Source organism: Theropithecus gelada, chromosome 2, assembly GCF_003255815.1.
Source record: "Theropithecus gelada isolate Dixy chromosome 2, Tgel_1.0, whole genome shotgun sequence".
In the NCBI taxonomy this organism is placed as follows: Eukaryota; Metazoa; Chordata; class Mammalia; order Primates; family Cercopithecidae; genus Theropithecus; species Theropithecus gelada.
Window position 1 is genome coordinate 13,542,147 of NC_037669.1, and position 17,844 is coordinate 13,559,990.

At 34.4% G+C, this 17,844-nt stretch overlaps 1 protein-coding gene across 3 annotated transcripts in view; it reads left to right on the forward strand.

The window, feature by feature from the left end:
• The window catches only part of EPHA3 (EPH receptor A3), a 359,464-nt gene extending 343,696 nt beyond the window's left edge, over nt 1-15,768 (forward strand). For 2 of the 3 annotated variants that reach the window (XM_025377671.1, XM_025377672.1), the window contains exons 16-17: nt 6,262-6,417; nt 13,061-15,768. In XM_025377671.1, the coding sequence (XP_025233456.1) occupies nt 6,262-6,417; nt 13,061-13,166 (262 nt within the window). In that variant the 3' untranslated portion in view covers nt 13,167-15,768. The remainder of the gene's footprint in view (nt 1-6,261; nt 6,418-13,060) is intronic. The other variant, XM_025377673.1, reaches the window with a different exon arrangement.
• The last annotated feature ends 2,076 nt before the right edge of the window (nt 15,769-17,844 follow it).

Consider the following 17,844-nt stretch of genomic DNA (forward strand, 5'->3'; position numbering starts at 1 on the left):
ATATGTGTGTGTGTGTGTGTGTGTGCATATGTGTGTAAAATGAAATAGAGAAATAATTTCTTACGTTCACAGAATTTCCACTAGCCAGGCTATTGAATTCTTCTATACTATTGTAAATTGATAAAATTCAAATTCTTGACACAAAAAAATTAGATAATACATTCAATATATTTAGAACAAGGTTTTAAATGGAAGGCAACAAAATTCATGACACAAAGACTTAAGCAATATATTTAATAATATTTAGAACAAGGTTCTGCATACCCAATTATATTTAGTTAATTTAATTGAAATGCTTTTAGATATATTGTTTCATTGCATTGATCACTAACTTTGAAGGGATTTATTTTTATTAACTTGCAGCATAGAGAGGAGTAAAAATAAACAATACTCATATTTTTCCCAGTTAATAAAATAAACAAGTATTAGTAAAAAGTTTCTGATCTTTAAGTGTACATAATAGAATTCTTTTTGAGAATAACTGCTGTTTTGACAAATACCATATCCTTCAAGATAAATCTAACAACCAAAAAACAATCTGCCTTTATTCCTCAAAATGACTTTGACCTCAAATTCTGAAACTGACAGGGTGACTTTCCTCAGTGAACAAATATGATACAGAACCTTTTAGAGGGAAACAAATATGCCGAATACCCAAGTGATCTCTCTCTCTCTCTCTCTTTTTTAATCTTAAAATCAAAGCAGCTAATTTTACCACAGGGAGGAATTAAACCAGATGTAACGGCTATAACTTCAAAGATTTTTGTCCTTAAGGCCTAGAGATAATTAAAATAAATACAATGACTTTATTTCTCCTTAACGTGTCATTTATGTACTAGGTTCCTGTTGGGAACTGTATATATTCAAAATTATTTTTAGTTACTGATGACAAATTAAATTCATTTTATCGTATCTGGATTTTTAATTTTAGTGATAAAGATCAAGGTCATCAGCAATCAACATTAAAATAAATTGACAAATATAAGATCTTCCCCCTGAAATACAATGGGGAAACATTTGAAATTTTTTTAAAAAGTTATAAAATGTACTGAAAAATATATTACTGTTCTCAAACAATAATAAATTCAGATATAATTATTAGTATTTTGGCTTTAAAAAGTTACTTTTTAGATTTAATGTATTTCCTGAAACTATCCACAGCAAATAAAAAATAATTATAATGTTACAGTACGCATCTAGAATATGATTACCTCCTTCTAAACGTCATAGTCATGTACTTATTCATTCAAGAAATGTGTATTAGTTATTGTTTTTGATGTTTGAGGAGTAAATCTCTTTGTAAATCAAAAGGAGTCTATTAAGTCAGAAATGGATAACTAGTGAGTCAGAATTCTAAGATAGCATTGAAATAAGATTATTATCCGAAGATATTCCTGGGATTGGCAGTTGTTTGTTGAGATTTTTCCCCAGTATCTGGTGCTAATTTTTATGCACCTATTTACAGCTAAAATAGGAGTTGATGGGAAGAAACTATATGTGTACCTCTCTAATGCAACAGTATGAAAACCCATGAAAGAATAATTCACAAATCTTAATAGAAGGAGGGAGAAAGAAAGGGAAGAAAGTTATTTTTCACTTCCCCTGAGCAAACATGTAATTTCCATGATTTCTTTTTAATGACTGCGGTCTGCAGCCAGTAGGTACTGATTTATGAAAAGCTGTAAAAGATCAGGTGGAGCTCTGTAGGACATCGTTTACAGCTGCATGGATTGAAACCTATCTAATTTGTCTAGTAAAAGTGTGAGCTCACGGTGCACATCACCCAGCCTATAAATTTCCCCTTCAGACCCAATGTCTGGGGCTGGGGCTGAAAAAACGCCAATGCCTGCAGCTGCTCAAAGGCCCAGATTCCCTTGGTGCGCATGAAGAGACATCACAGGCTCTTCACAGTGAGAGACAAATTCCTATCCATTGATAAACTCTCCAGATGTCCTCTCTGAGGAGGAAAGGAACCAATTTTTATTTGAAATCCCCAGAGAAATCCTGGAAGTGGAAAAATGATACTTTGCAGGGCTGGTTATTCTGAGGTCACTGGCATTAAAATTAGGTCATTTTTTTTTTTGTCTTGGATGTACTTTGATCCAAGTCATAAGCAGACAAACTCAGTTGGGGTCACTAATCCTTAATCCACACGTCCTGTTCTATTTCAATTTGTTTATACTAATTTTCTCTAAACTCTTGTTGAGTCTGGCTAAAGGGTTGAGTGTAAAAGTACAAACTATTTTGAACTGAGAAGAAAGAATTCTGCATTTTGCTATTAGGCACACTTCATAAATATTCTGAATAAATGTCCTGGGGTTTGATTCTTCATACCCACAAACCCATAAATAAAAAAGTATTACTATTCATGGGACTAAAACTTGACATAAGGTTCTGTGCTCCAGCTACTGTAGACAGAGAAACTGTGGTGCATGCACACGCATGCCTGTAGATAGTTTAATGTCTCGTCTCATTCTAGGTTTCACATCATTTTTCTTATAAAATCTTCTCACACCTGATTTAATGCTATTCTTATCCATTTTTTAGTGGTTCAGTGACTTATCCAATGAGTCTAATGTAATATCTAATGCTTACTAGTGACAGAGGCTATTTCACTCATGATAGCTATGCTGAAAAAACCCAAGAATATTGTGTAGATTTTGACACCTGGATTGTATATCTGTAATTCCTGAAGTTCTTAGGTAAACAACAAAAACACAAAATTTTCAATTATAAAAATAAGCGATTTTTCTTTCTCAGATGAGTAATTTTAAAAATCATAGAAAGTTGCTTGCATATATGTTTCAGAAGAAAGTAACATATGAAATGTTATATTTATATTTTATAGTTTTCCAGATATTGCTAAAGGAAAAAAGTAATATTTATATAATAATGCCTAATCTTTTTTAGATAATCTCTGAGAGTTAGTAAAACTAAACTGTATCATAGAAATAGAAATTATATAGAAATTATACAGAAGCTGAAACTTTTCCAATGAAAGAAAGTTTATAATTATACAATTTTCAATGTATAATTTGAACTTGCGAAATAAAAGGATTGAAGTAGTTGAGTTTAGTCTAATGGACAGAAGGTTGAAGAATCCTTCATTTTCAACTGCCCTCCACTACACAAATGACCATCACAGGGAGGGGACTATTAATCTATATTTTCCACAGAGTATGAAAATAGAGTCAGAACCAATGTTACAATTTTTTTTTTCTGAAACTCAGGGTTAAAACTGCACTAAAATGTGACCATTTTTATCAAATACATTTAATGCATCCCTGTAAAAACCCAGATAGTGAATTCACAAACTTCTCATAAGTTCCAAGTAATAACATGTAGGTGTAGGGCACTATCTAAAATTGTCTGGGCTCACATCCACTTTACACGTGAGCAGGCCTGTTGTGCATAAGGGAGTAAGTTGAAGAATATCACCAGAAGTGGTAGAAACCTCTCAATCAAAAGACCTATTTAGGTGTGAGCAGAGCTGGGACAGATTTTCTTCACAGATTTTCTCATTTAGAACAGGAGCTTTTACCACATATCCTAGATGGTAATCAATGATTGCTACTCATATGTAAAACATAATACGGTTTTATTTCATGTATATTGTTCATTTTGCTATTATTCCGTGCTATTTCTAAAGATATTGAAATTAGCCCCTTAGAGACCTAAATTTATTTCTAAAATAAGGATAAATGCATATCGATATATTATTTATTTTGGCATCTTCTCACCACAAATTCTAAACTTTGAATTTAAGCACTTCAAATGATGGACTTCACTTAGACAAATCTTTCAAGTACATAAGAAAAATATGAAGTTGTAGTTTTAATATTCCTAATTTTGGAGATTTTTAATGAAAGATTCTGAATAACTAAAATGGCAAAAAGTCAAAATGTACCCTCTTAATTATTCAATAAAGATTAAGCTATGATATATACAGTTTTAATATTAATACTATATTTTATTACAATAACGAAAAAAATCACAGACAGCAGAATAGCACTTCTGTTTTCAAGCATTTGCTGTGGAATGTTTGTCAAGTTGTAAAAGTTATTGACTATTCTAATGAAGCCCCTAATAATGGCTACTTTCCAGGATTGTTATACTATTATGTACATAATATTATATATGACTAAATTTCTAGCTACTTAAAATTGTGGTTAACAAGATCATTGCATTCCCAGCATTATATATAAACTGATATTTACTCTGCTATTTTCTTTTTGAAGTTTTCAGAAGTTTAACCATTTCACCAAAAGTGTTACCTTATGTAAGAATAATGAACAGCTAACAGATAGTGCTTATTATGTGCCAGCACTGTTCTAAGTGCTACCTACATATGCTCATTTAATCTTCATTGGTGTGAAATCGATATCCTCACCATCATCCCCATTTTACAGATGAAGAAACAGACAAGAAACTCATCAAGGTCACACAAATAGTATGTGGTATACCTGGGATTCAACTCAGGCCTTATGGTTCCAGTATCTGTGTACTAAACTTCAGGGCATGTAAACATTGAATGTGCCACATGATGGAATCATAAATTGTTGAAGAAAAAAACAGGGAAATGCAATATGAACAAAGTTTTACCTAAATGGCACAGTGTAGCAGTCAAGAATATGGGCTGTGGAATAGAATAATGTGGGTCTAAATGCCAGCTCTGCCTCTTTTGCCTAAGGAAACTCAGATTTGTAACTTAATGTGATTTAGTTTCAGCTTCTTTATCTGTCTTAGGGGATAGCATCAGTGCCTAACAGGTGCTGTAAAGATTAAGGTCCTTCGTGTCTGTGTAATATTCTTAGCATCATGCCTGCCACATTGAGTGCACATGAACGTTCGATACAATATGAAAACAAGGGCCTTCAAAACTTATTTCTGTTGTTGTTATTATTCATCCAAAACTAAAGGCTTTTATAACTACCTTGTGCCCAAGCTCCCTTCCTTAAGAAAAAAGAAGAGATAAGTCAATAAATTGTTCACCTCGTGACTGGCTCCAGTCTTATAAGTCAAAGGACAGTTAAAGAGGCCACTAAGAGCTAAAAAAAAAGGTGGGGGGGAGGACATACCAAAGACATTTCACCAACTGATTGCTAATTTTGGCTCTTCAGGGAGGCAAACATTGTCTCCTTCGTTTCCTTTATGCCTCTTCCATTCCATTGATTTACCAGGTCTTGCGGGCATTCATAGATAGATGGGTAAGCCTGTATTTATATATAAAAAAAATCCTGCATGGAAGGAAGTCCTTTTTCTTTTTCTCTTTCTTTTTGAGATGGAGTTTCACTCCTGTTGCCCAGGCTGGAGTGCAATGGCGCGATCTCAGCTCACCACAACCTTCGCCTCCCAGGTTCAAGCGATTCTCCTGCTTCAGCATCCCGAGTAGCTGGGATTACAGGCATGTGCCACCACGGTTAATTTGGTATTTTTAGTAGAGATGGAGTTTCTCCATGTTGGTGAGGCTGGCCTCGAACTCCTAACCTCAGGCGATCAGCCGGCCTCGACCTCCTAAAGTTCTGGTATTACAGGAGTGAGCCACCGCGCCTGGCCCTTTTTCTTAATGCTGATTGTATTGTGCAATATAAATCACAATTACAATCCCTCTCTGAGTCTCTGTGTGTGTATGTGTGAACTTCATTTGGTGTCAAATACGCAAGAATGTTTTTTCTTGTCAGTCATCTACTTTTTTCTATTACTTTTTATTTTTATTTTTAATCACATGCACCATTATTTAACTCTGTGTTGAGTTTATGTCCTGCTGTAGGTGTACCCTAGATTGTTCAAGCCATTCTTTAGACAGCCACCTGCACAATGTCTAACAAACAAACATCCAGTGGGAAATATTTAAAATATTCAAACTGAATCCATCATCAAAGCAGACAGCAAAGAATTCAGTGTGTCCTCCCTACTGCAACTGTATCCTAAATTACTACCATTTTTGCTAGTGATTAAACCAATTAAATGATAATAAAATATGTATAGATATATTTATGTCTTTCACTGGCAAATTTTCAGTGATTTAAAAAGCACTTGTGGATGGAGAAGGGGAGAACTTAGACAAGATGATTACACGGCGTTCCTCCGAGCTGCCAGCTTGAACAGATGAAGCTTTCATGGCAGATAAATTCCACAAATGAACAGGAACACCATATGAAGTCTGGAAGTTCCTGCTGATGTTAGTGTCAAATTTTGACACACAGCAACTCTGCTGACTCCTGATCTGTCTCCCGTTGGTGTTTTTTTTTTTTCTTGCAGGCCATCAAATCTTCTTCTGGACCAAAGCAATGTGGATATCACTACCTTCCGCACAACAGGTGACTGGCTTAATGGTGTCCGGACAGCACATTGCAAGGAAATCTTCACAGGCGTGGAGTACAGTTCTTGTGACACAATAGCCAAGATTTCCACAGAGTAAGGAAAAAAAATTCGTTAAGAAGAATGAATGATTCTTTTGAACTTTCTGCTGAATATTCATGTCTTGGCTTGACATGTTATAAATATTAGTGGTAGATCTGAGGTACTATCTCCTGGATTTGCTAATCAGGGCCCTGGGTCTCCTTGTGGCCCACAGCTTCTGGATTGATACATATTGATGTGTCTTCCTCCCTCAAGATAGGGCCAAGGATCAGTGTGTTTAGATAGACCAGATATGACCTACAGATCAACCAACAGATTCACACCCATAACCACACTGCAGACCCAAGACCCTAATTTAAAACATTAGCAGACATAGATTGATGATTATTATATTTCTGCATTTTGTGATTTTTCTGTTATTTTACTAAAGCTTAACATCTGTGAATAAGGAAAATTGAGAACCAAGTGGATAATCTGGTGTACAAGGAAAGGTATTAAAGTCTAAAACTAGTTTTCATTGTTGCTAAATAAACATAACATCATGTATTCATCATTGTCTACTCTGTGAAGGATATCATGCTAGAAAATGAAGTTATAATTAGGTTTAAGATAGAATTTTTGAGTTTTCCTCAAAAGGCTTATTGCCAGATGAGAAAGAAAATATGCATCATATATTAATATTAGTTGATAGTTTTATGTGTTAAAAGCCAGTAATAATCAAGTATAATATGCTATATTTTGTGGACAATAATCTTTTGGTAACAGGAATCTATTAATATGAGAAACACATGGACTCAAGGAAAGGGTATATATAAAGAATCAAGTGAATCCAGAGAATAGTTAAAAATGTGGTTCTTATTCACAAAGTAGGGTGTTTTGGAATTGATAAATTAAGAGTTGGAAGTCACATTCTTCATCTCTCTGTGATTGAGAACCAATTTACTTCACTTCCTAATGTGACTGCTTCATTTTTTCTTTTTCTGTACAGTGACGTTTTCTGGATTCCCATGCACATAGCTAAAACCTGCCCTTCTCAACTGTTGGTCATAGAGCCTTCTAGTGCTATTCAACTGACCAGGGTCCAACTCCCCTAATTCTAAGTTCCCAGGAGAGAAAGTAGGACTGGCTCAGTCCCTCTTGTGCATTGGCACCTCCAAAGTCATATGTGTGCTAGTATCTAGTCATTTACCTGCAAAAGCAGTAGAATGAGGTAGTATGAACTTGGCTGTAGGGGCCCTTTCCTGAAGATAAGATAGAGAACTGTCCCAAAGAAAGAGGTGTGTACTGTATAGATAAACCAAAAATTGTCCAGAATGCTGTAGCTTGCATGGTCTATTGGGAAACTGTGTTCATCTTTGTGTCAGTCTTCCTTTGATCTTTGTTAAATTAAATAAACCCTTTAGTCCCCCAAGTTTCTTTAAGTATTATCATCTCCCAATAATATTTAAATATTTAAATATTATAGAATATATAAAGACTTTCATTGCCACCCTGTCAATCATTCAGCATCACTGTGAAAAATGACAGATTAGATGCCAAAAAGGAATGTGCCATGTAATTAATAGATATAAGTGCCCAACAAACAAATAAATAAGTTTATAATTTTTGGTGCAACATTACAGTCAGAAGGACATAAAGCCACAGAAGACTTAGAGGAAGAGTTTATTACTATTAAAGAAGAGGACTCGTTCTAAAAAAATAAACTTACTCTAGTCTATTTAACATGCACCAACACTCCTGTTCAAAGTGGAATGTGCTGTTTATTGAATAGACTTCTGACCCAATCGACAGTACACTTTGGGTTTCCATGGTACGTATTTTGGTCAGATACAGTCTCAGGATATAGTCATGTATTTAAATATTTTTATAAATCCTTTTTTCTAGTAATATAAACAGTTAGGGTTATGATATACAAAACACCTGCTATAAAGCACAGAAGCATAGCAAAAAGCAAACGCAAAGTTGAACATTTCCACATCATTGACAGATTTTCTAAGGCAAAGTTATGCAAATGTTTATTCTCAATAAAATATCAACGCTCGAAACTTTTAGATATTGAAACACTATATTGAAATGTATAAGGCAGAACACTGTTAATAAGATTAACTGCTAGTTTGCAATTCAAATATTGTCAGCCATTATATGCTATGAATGTGATAAGAAAGCTATTTGCTTTGAAAAAGTGAATGACAGCATTTGTCATACTTCCAAGTTAGCGACGTTACTTGTGTTGGACGTCAAATTCTTTTTGGCTGGTTGGAATATTTTTACTTAATTGTTATTATTATTTGAACAACCTGTGAAAATACATTTAAGATAAAAGCTGACTTTTGCTGAAAGACAGCTTGTTCAGGTTTGTCCTTCACACTGAGTCAGGTGGTATGGATATGTCTGTATCACACTCCCCACAATATTCCTTCTTCTGTCCTTTCTCCTCAGTTCAGGGACAATATGGGATTAACATCTATTGCCCTAACACTCCTTCTTGAAAGGAGCTGCTTTTTTTCTTGAGTCTTTGTAGTGTCATGCACCTCATGCTCTTAGTTTATATTACAAAATGCGAATTTATTAGAAATCTTTAATATACTAATAATTTGGGTAAATATAATGAGGTAACATTTTCAGCATAAATGCTGTAAAATATTGAGCTAGATATTTTAGCTTTCTTTCAGGCTCTTGGGCTTATTGTTTGATTTTGATTGCTTTCAGTTTCTATTTTCTTTGTGCCATCCAGACTCGATTCAGAAATGATTCGCTTGACCAAATAACTGTAGAGATTCTCCTAGAATAGAAAAAGATACCTAAGATGAATAGTGAATCTCTTTTTTATTTCTATTCAGGCTGCCAAAGTATAGGAAAAGATCAATAAAATTTCACATTCAAATTCATATTAATTTATTTTCGTTAGTTTAGAGAGTTCATTGACATGCAAGCTACTCAAGTTATCTAATTTTTGAACAAAGCCCAGAACATATGCGATTTCATTTAATAAATACGTATTTCAAGACATTACTTCATAACCTAAGATGGATTTAGGAAGGTTAAAGTGAGAAAGGAAGAGAGAAAGGGAAAGGTTAGAGTCACTATGACTGTGAAACTAGAGAGAGAATTAAGTGTGTGGAATGAATATTAAGCAGATTAGTTGCCACATGTCATTATCCTGCACCCTTGGATGCCATTTTCAAAGTGTCATCACCTATCCCTTTGCCTTTGAAGTACCAGATAACACATTAACCTCTGGTCTCAGTCTGGAGCTGCTCTTTAGTCTTAAACTTTTCCACCACTCTTCTGAATAGGACAGTCAAAATGAAATGAGCACACAGAGTGTTATAGAGACAGCAGCAACTGGGAGTTCCAAGTTATTTTGGACATGGCAGAGAAGTGGACATGGCAGATAAGTGGACAGAAGATATTCTGGCAAGAGTAGAGAGACTAGAGGGTGTTTAAAAACCCTAGCTAAGGAATAACCCAAATGGATAATTACTTTAATTCTCTTTTCAAAAGTCCAATATAATCATTTGCATTAAGTAAAAAAATATAAAACATTTATATATAGTATATTTATATAAACATATATAATATTAAAATATATATTACATATTATATACATTTATATATTATATAACATATATACATATATAACATATATAAAATACATTATATATTATACATAAACCTATATATATGTTTGCTTATATTGGGTTCACAGACACAGAATGTAAAACAGTTTTTGGCAGAACATTTTTTGAGGAATACACTCAGGAGGTGCATATATGAAGAAGTGATGAGGAATGTCCCGAATCAGTCTGTGAACTCAGCATCACATTTTTTTTTTCCAGCCACTTGGGGATGAATGCTTCAGTTCAGAAGGAAGATCAGGGCCAAACATCATAGCAAGTAGTACTCAGTAACTATGCTTAAATTTCTCAAAGAGCTCAGACAATTACTGCATTGGAATATATAAATATTTTATATATATTTTTACTTATATAAATGTGTGTGTGCATATATATGTGTATATATATGTATATAAATGTGTGTGTGTGTGTGTATGTATATTTACTTTCCATGACTATTATTTTAAGAAGGGGAAAGGGAAGAGACAAAGGACAAAAAATCATCTAGTCACAAAACATATGATATGGTATTGGAAGAAGATGAAAGAAAGAAGAAAGAGTGAGAATCTATTCATCTGCGCACCCATACTTGTATCTGTCCTGTTTTCTGGCTCTAGACTCATAAACTGACTTTGCTATAGTTTGGGGATGAGTGGAGAAATGTGTATTCTTTATTTTAAAGATAGATTCATGGTACGTTTATCAAAATCATGTAATGCACATTCTCAAAGGCAGCGATCAACAGAAGTAGCATACATTACTCTAAGTGAAGGCTTTCATTATCCACAGTTACCCTAAGCGTGGCAAGCCTCACATTCCCATACATCCCCAGTAGCCTTCCTGAGGAAGAGTATGATCAGACAGGGCCTAAGGCGAGGCACAAGCTGTCCACAGAGGATTGATCAGCCCTTTGACAGTCAGCAGGGAGGGAACCTTCAGGTCATCAGGAACTTTCTAAGCCCAGATGGTAGGAATTCAGCAGAATCTTGGTTAATTTAATGCCCTGATGCTTAAATAACAACTACATTTCTTTTCAAATGGTTACCTGTCGTCTTCTTGAACACCTTTATTGCCTAGGAACCCATTTCTTAAGAAATCAATTAATCCATTTCTATGTAGTTGAATTCCCAATTTTTTCTTTCTTTATGGTCAGTATAAAGGAGACCCCTCTGTGTGTGTGTGTGTCGGTGTGTGTGTGTGTTTGTGTGTGGTGTGTTCACATGTTTTCTTTTTTCCTTGCCATTCTGAATTTTCCTGGCTCTCCTTGACAAATGATACATTATGCCCTGGTCGTCTTTACCCAGAAAAATAGATTTTGTATGTTTCTTTCTTTAGTAAATTTGTATTAAGCCCACTAACTGGCAGCCATTGTTTAGGTTGCTGTTGATAAACAGAGTCCGAAAAAAAGGAAAAAAAGAATCCCAGTTCTCATGGAATTTACCTTCTTGTGGGACAAGACAGGGAATAAAGAAAATAAATCAGAAAGTCAATATGCTGGATGGTAATCAATGCTTTGGAAGAAAATGAAACAAGAAAAGAAAACAGAAAGTACAGATACAAGTACAGAAAGGTTTTAAAATATTAAATAGGAGGGTTGGGGAAGCTGTCATTAGAAGGGGATATTTGAGCATCCCTCAATCCTGAAAGACATGGGTATACGAACTGTTTACTTGAAACAAGAATATATAATTAACCATTTGCACATTAGCTGTCTTTTTTCCTAAATGAAATTCCTTATGTTTTTATAATCTTTATTTTAATGCCTACTTTCCGACTTTAAATTATTATATATTTAATAAAAAGAGATATGCCTTTGTCATAGTTTTTCTACTTTGAAAGAACTGTGTACTTTAATGAGATTATTCCAGTTATCTACGACTGCACAGCAGGCTCCCCCAAAACTTAAAGGCTAAAACAGCAACAGGTTTATTAGACATCACAGTGTTGTGGGTTATAAATTAGGGCAGAGCTCAGATGAATGATTCTTTATGCTCTGAAGTTGATGTTGACAGAAGCTTACAGCTGACAAATGGACTGATCTGGTCCGGAGGGCTGGAGATGCTTTCATTTCGACGTCTGCCTTGGTGCAGTTAGTTACAGAGCTGGTCTTACCTGGGATTGTAGGCCAGAGTGCTTACATGTGGTCTCTCCTGTGCAATACTGTCAGGTAGTCAGACTTTTTATATGGTAGCTCTAGAGCCCCCGTCTTGTTCCACCAGAAGGTAAATTCCATGAGAACTGGGATTCTTTTTTTTTTTTTGTACTCTGTTTATCAACAGCAACCTAAACAATGGCTGCCAGTTAGTGGGCTTAATACAAATTTACTAAAGGAAGCAATAAGTAGAGGCTGGCAGTTTCCTAAGACCGGAGTGAAGAAAGTGATACAATGTCAATTCTGGCATACTCTATTAGTCAAAGTAGTCCCCAGATTCAAGGGAAAGAGATAAAGCCCCACAAAGAATATGTGATCATCGCTATTAGTTTCTTAAGGCTGCCACAAGAAATTACTACAAATTTATTGGCTTAAACAACAGAAGTTTTTTTTCTTAGAATTCTCGTGGCAGAAATCTGAAATCAAGATGCGGCAGTACCACGATTGCTCCAGTCTCTAGAGGTGAATTCTTCCTCGTCTCTTCTAGCTGCTGGTGGATCCTGGTGTTCTCTGAATTGTGGCAACATAACTCCAATCTCTGCCTCCATTTGTACATCGCCGCCTTCTCTGTGTATCCTATTCTCTTATAAGGAAACCATCATTGGATTATGTACCACCCTAATCCAGTATGGCATTTTCCCAATCCATGCAATCTTTGCACATCTGCAAAGACCCTCGATCCAAATAACATCACATTGTGAGGTTTGGGATTGACAGAGATTTTGAGGAAACACTATTCAAACCACTACACCATCTATATAGTCTTCTACAAGACGGTGAAACAGTCAGGACATAACCCCGATGATATAAATATCAGGCAATTAGGTCCATAGTACTAGAATATATCGTTGTGCAAATTGTGCTAATTGAAAATCTGCTTATATACTATCGAAGAAACCGATTCTTTCATTGTTTTCTTTTTTTACAGTGACATGAAAAAGGTTGGTGTCACGGTGGTTGGGCCACAGAAGAAGATCATCAGTAGCATTACAGCTCTAGAAACACAATCAAAAAATAGCCCAGTTCCCGTGTAAAGCACTACTTCTGGAAGGAAATGGTGGCTGTGGAAGGTGTAGCATCATCCTGCAGACAGACAATAATGCTGGAGATACTGGTGGAAGTTCCAAGTCCAATAAGACACTCAAATATGAGTACAAATGCCTTAAAATGGAATTGAAAAACTCTTTATTTTCCCCTATCATTTAGTGGATGGGTGGGTGGGGTATTTTTTTGTAATTGCTTTTTTAAATATTAGTTAATGGATTAAATTTAATTCTTCAGCGTAAAATGGTGAAGAACTAGCATATAGCCATTGATCATAAACTGACTATCATAAAATCAAAACAAGTGAAATAACAAAACGGACATGGTGGCTTTGTTTAGGTGTAGCCACAAAAGAAAAGACTTGTAATATTTTTATATACAGAGGAAATCTGTAACAGGTATTTTGTTTCTTTTAAAGCAAGCAACATAGAGGAATTTATACCTCAAACTATCTGGCCATATTTACTACCTTATCACTGCATTATTCTCTTTTATCTGTTTAAAGCATATAGAGAAGAAATTTGTAGTTGTTTTAAGTACTATACATTTTTAAATTGTTAGCTTCCTTAAGTATATCATGTAAAGAAATGTCTTAATTTTTGAAAAAAGTACATATTTATTTTCTTTTGAATTGTTTTTATTGTTTTCTATTTATGCCTTGATGATTTAATATGGATTTGTTACAGCCAAGTGCCAAATGCTCTCTCAAATTGTCAGCAGTCTAACTAGACACAGATAATGATGGGTTTCTTTCAGATTTTTTGAACCATCCACTTACATATATTTTTTAAAAATGAAATACTTTTCCTGTTCATACACTAACCAAATCTCTCATAGTCTGTTATCCTAATCATTCTTGCCTCTCCATTTATTATAAACTGTATGCTCACAACTTAGTGTAATATACTAGCTTGTATGCAATGGCTTTTCAACCAGATAACATACCTTTCCTGCTCTGGTGCTTAGAGCCTATCAACTCCCTCCTTTAGTGAAGGAGCTGGGTTAGAGTTTCCGAGAATAGCTACACTGGAGAGAATTGGAATCCTATATAGATTGCTGCACTAATTGGCAACACAGTGTATAGGCCAATGCATGAGTGAAAAAAAAATTACTTGCTCACTGGCTTTGAAAAGTCACTTACTATTGTTGCTTAAACTTGCTGAACTGCTTATAGAGAATGACGATAACAGAACTACTCCTCTGTATCACTGGCGTTTAGGTGAATTAATTAATTATTGTGATCATTAGTGCCAGGTATTATGATCTTTAAGAGTCTTCCACTTCAATGCACATGGTGCAGTTTTGGTGTACTGCTTTGAATTTACTGGATGTAACATTTTCAGAATAGTTGGTCATCTAGCAAATGCCTCAAATGTGTAGGCAGGAGAGCGATTTCTCATCACAGGGATTAGACTTACTATTACGTAAAGGCTAACTATGAGCTTGCTCAGTAATTTTGAGAAGATGTACCTGGTGGATATCTAGCTAGTAATATATTCTGAAGCAACACTGTAGCTCTATAAATACTCTTTCTAATGCTGATATGATCTTGAGTATAAGAAATGCATACATCACAAGAACAGAATGGATAAAACAATGCTGCAAACTTAATGTTCTTATGCAAAACGGAACACTAATGAAACACAGCTTACAATCACAAATCAAAATTCACAAGTGCTAATCTGTTGTAGGTTTAGTGTAATAAGACTTAGATTGTGCTCCTTCAGATATAAGATTGTTTCTCAAATCTTGGCAATATTCCTGAGTCAAATCAGGCTACTAGAATTCTGTATTGGATATATAAGAGCATGACATTTTTAAAAATACACTTGTGATTATAAAATTAATCACAAATGTCATTATACCTCCTGTCAGCAGTTAGAAAACATTTTTTTAAATCAAGTATTTTGTGTTTGGAGTGTTAGAATGAGATCTGAATATGGTTTCAATCTAATTTTTTCCCAGACTAATATTTACTTTTTTAGGTACTATTCTGAGCACACTCAACAAAACCCATGCATTTCATAAACTAATAGAAGTTGAGGATTGTTGAATCTGTTTCACTTATTTTGGCTGTGATTTCCATTTGAAAGTAGAGGTTGTATACACCATATACTGTTCTTCATTTTATTAATATTTTTCTACTTGACCTCTCATAAATTTCCTTTACACAGTTCTTACCCTGTACATATGTAAACATAAGTGTACGATTCTTAACCGTGGAGTAGAGGTACTAGAATGCTTATGGCCATCTCTTTGTACAGGAACTGCATTGACTTTCAGTAAACATAAGGTCGCAACTCCTTCACGATGTTATGTACCATATGATCTGTTTTGTATCTTAAATTTGATTTGCATCTATTATTTATTTCTGGTAACTCACTCAGTTTATGCTGTGCTAAATATCAATCAAGCCATGTATAAATGTGATATGATTGGCAGTATGTGTTTACTTTAAACTTGTCTTTTCAAAATATTACTCAGTTTATGTTGTACAATGTAGATGGCCTCTTACTAATGTAAAATGATTTGTAGTGGAAACGTTTATATTTTTATAATAAACATAATGAAAATATTTTTTACAGATTGGAATACAGAAGTGGTCTTTGAAGTTTAGTTTTTAAAAAAATATATAAAAAGATGTTAAAAATATGTGCTTATTTAAAAGCAAAATAATGAAATTTACATAAGTCACAAAAAATATGCTTCTGGGTTTTTATTCTCCATTAGTGAGAAGGGATTTACATTGTATAATCCACATGTTTTTGGTCTACATCTCATTATGAATAAACCAGAAAAATAATCAGTAAATATTATTTCAAAGTTAATAAACACAACTGTAATAGGCAGTTCTCTTTTGATTACAAATAACAGAAAACAATTAAATTGTATTAATTTTCTAAAAAAGAAAATGTTTAGAAGTGACAGAATTATCTGGGGATAAACTCCCTAGCTAAGAGATCAGACACAGATTGAACCAGTAATTCAAACAATGTCAACAGGGTTAATTCTCTCATTCTTTGTCTTCTTCCCTTGGCCCTATTTTGCTTCCAACTGGGTTAATTTGCAAGCTATGTCTTTCTACAAGGTGAAAAATACTACTCTCTTTAATCTAATTCTGCATTGCAACTCCTATGAAAGAATTACTGTCTCTCTAGTTCCAACAGAGATCATGAGGCCTTTCTTGGATCACAGGCCCTATTATTTTGGGCTGGAGAATGAATCTCTCGGATTGGCAAGTACTGACTCCTGTGCTTGCCCTTGGAGATACTGTGTGGGGTTATATGAAAGTGATGCTCTTCAGCGGTTCGTGGTATAAAAGTAGTTTATGTCCAACAGAAAGTCAGAATGCTGCTTATGACAAATGAAGAAAGGAATTCTGGTCAGGTCAAATAAAACTAGTAAAAATTTAAAAAAATAAATAAAGTACAACTGCAAGCCACATACTAAGGCACACCTGATACTTTGTATACAATAGGTCCCTTGTCATTGCAGTCCCCTTAAAGAAAATGATTACATATGAAAATCAATCAAAGTTAATTCAAAAATATGCAAATAAAATAAGTGATCAACATTCCCATAGAGAAGGAAGTGATTAGGAAGAGATTAAAAAAACAGGTCTGATTTGTGTTTGCTTTGAAGGAGAAATAGCATTTGGTCAAGTTGAGTGGAGTAGAGAATACTGTGTAAGCAGGAGATAAGTTAAGGGGAAGAGAAGAGGTAAATAATGTATTTATTCATTCAGTAAATACATAGTATGCATTATCATGAGCCAGCTGTTTTGCTATCATCATTTACAAGTTACCTCATTAAATCTTTTGCAACAGTTCTGTGAATGGAGATTGGCTACTTTTATGTGAGAAGGGACTCTAGGCTCAGAATGTCCAAGTCACCTTCCCAAGGTCACCCTACTAGGTAGATAGATATGTCAAACTGGAATCTTCCTATTCTGTGGTCCTCCCATCATGTGATAGCTACTATAATTTTCACAATGATCTGGGGACAGTGACAATGACAATTTGCAAAAGAGGCTTGGAGACGACTAGGTCAAATAGACTATGTGATGTTAGAAATCTATTTTGGTGTTCTATGCGTGACGCTATACATCTACCCCAGGATGGTGAATAGAGATGTGAACAATGGAAAACATACAAAAATACATAAAAGAAAGATGATTAACAAAATTTACCGATTTACTGATTTGTTCTGAGAATGCTTCAAAAGACAGAAATCAAAGCAAACCAAAAATTTAGGTCCTGAGTGTCTGTGGAAATGATGGCACCATTAGTCAAAGTAGAGAATTAGGAGAAGTCAGCTTAACGTCATGGGTTTGTAAAATATATAGTGTAAGCCAAACTTTAAGTGTAAGCCAAACTTTAATAAGTTTCTAAGTATTGGGGATGAGAATCTGAAGCTTTAGGAAAAAGAATTCCAGAGTAAAAATGTATATGGAAAGATGTCTCTGAAAGTATGTAAAGATCTACATTACAAATATTTATGTGTTTCCTATATAGAAATATATTTTTCTTGGAACACCTCTTAGGTTAATGCTAGCTACATAGTTAAGTCTCCAAATATTATCAACTTAAAAATAATAAAAAATATTTTTTTAACACAGAATAATCCAAAGTAGGTGTTTGCCAGGTGTCCTTCTTTGCAATAATTAGG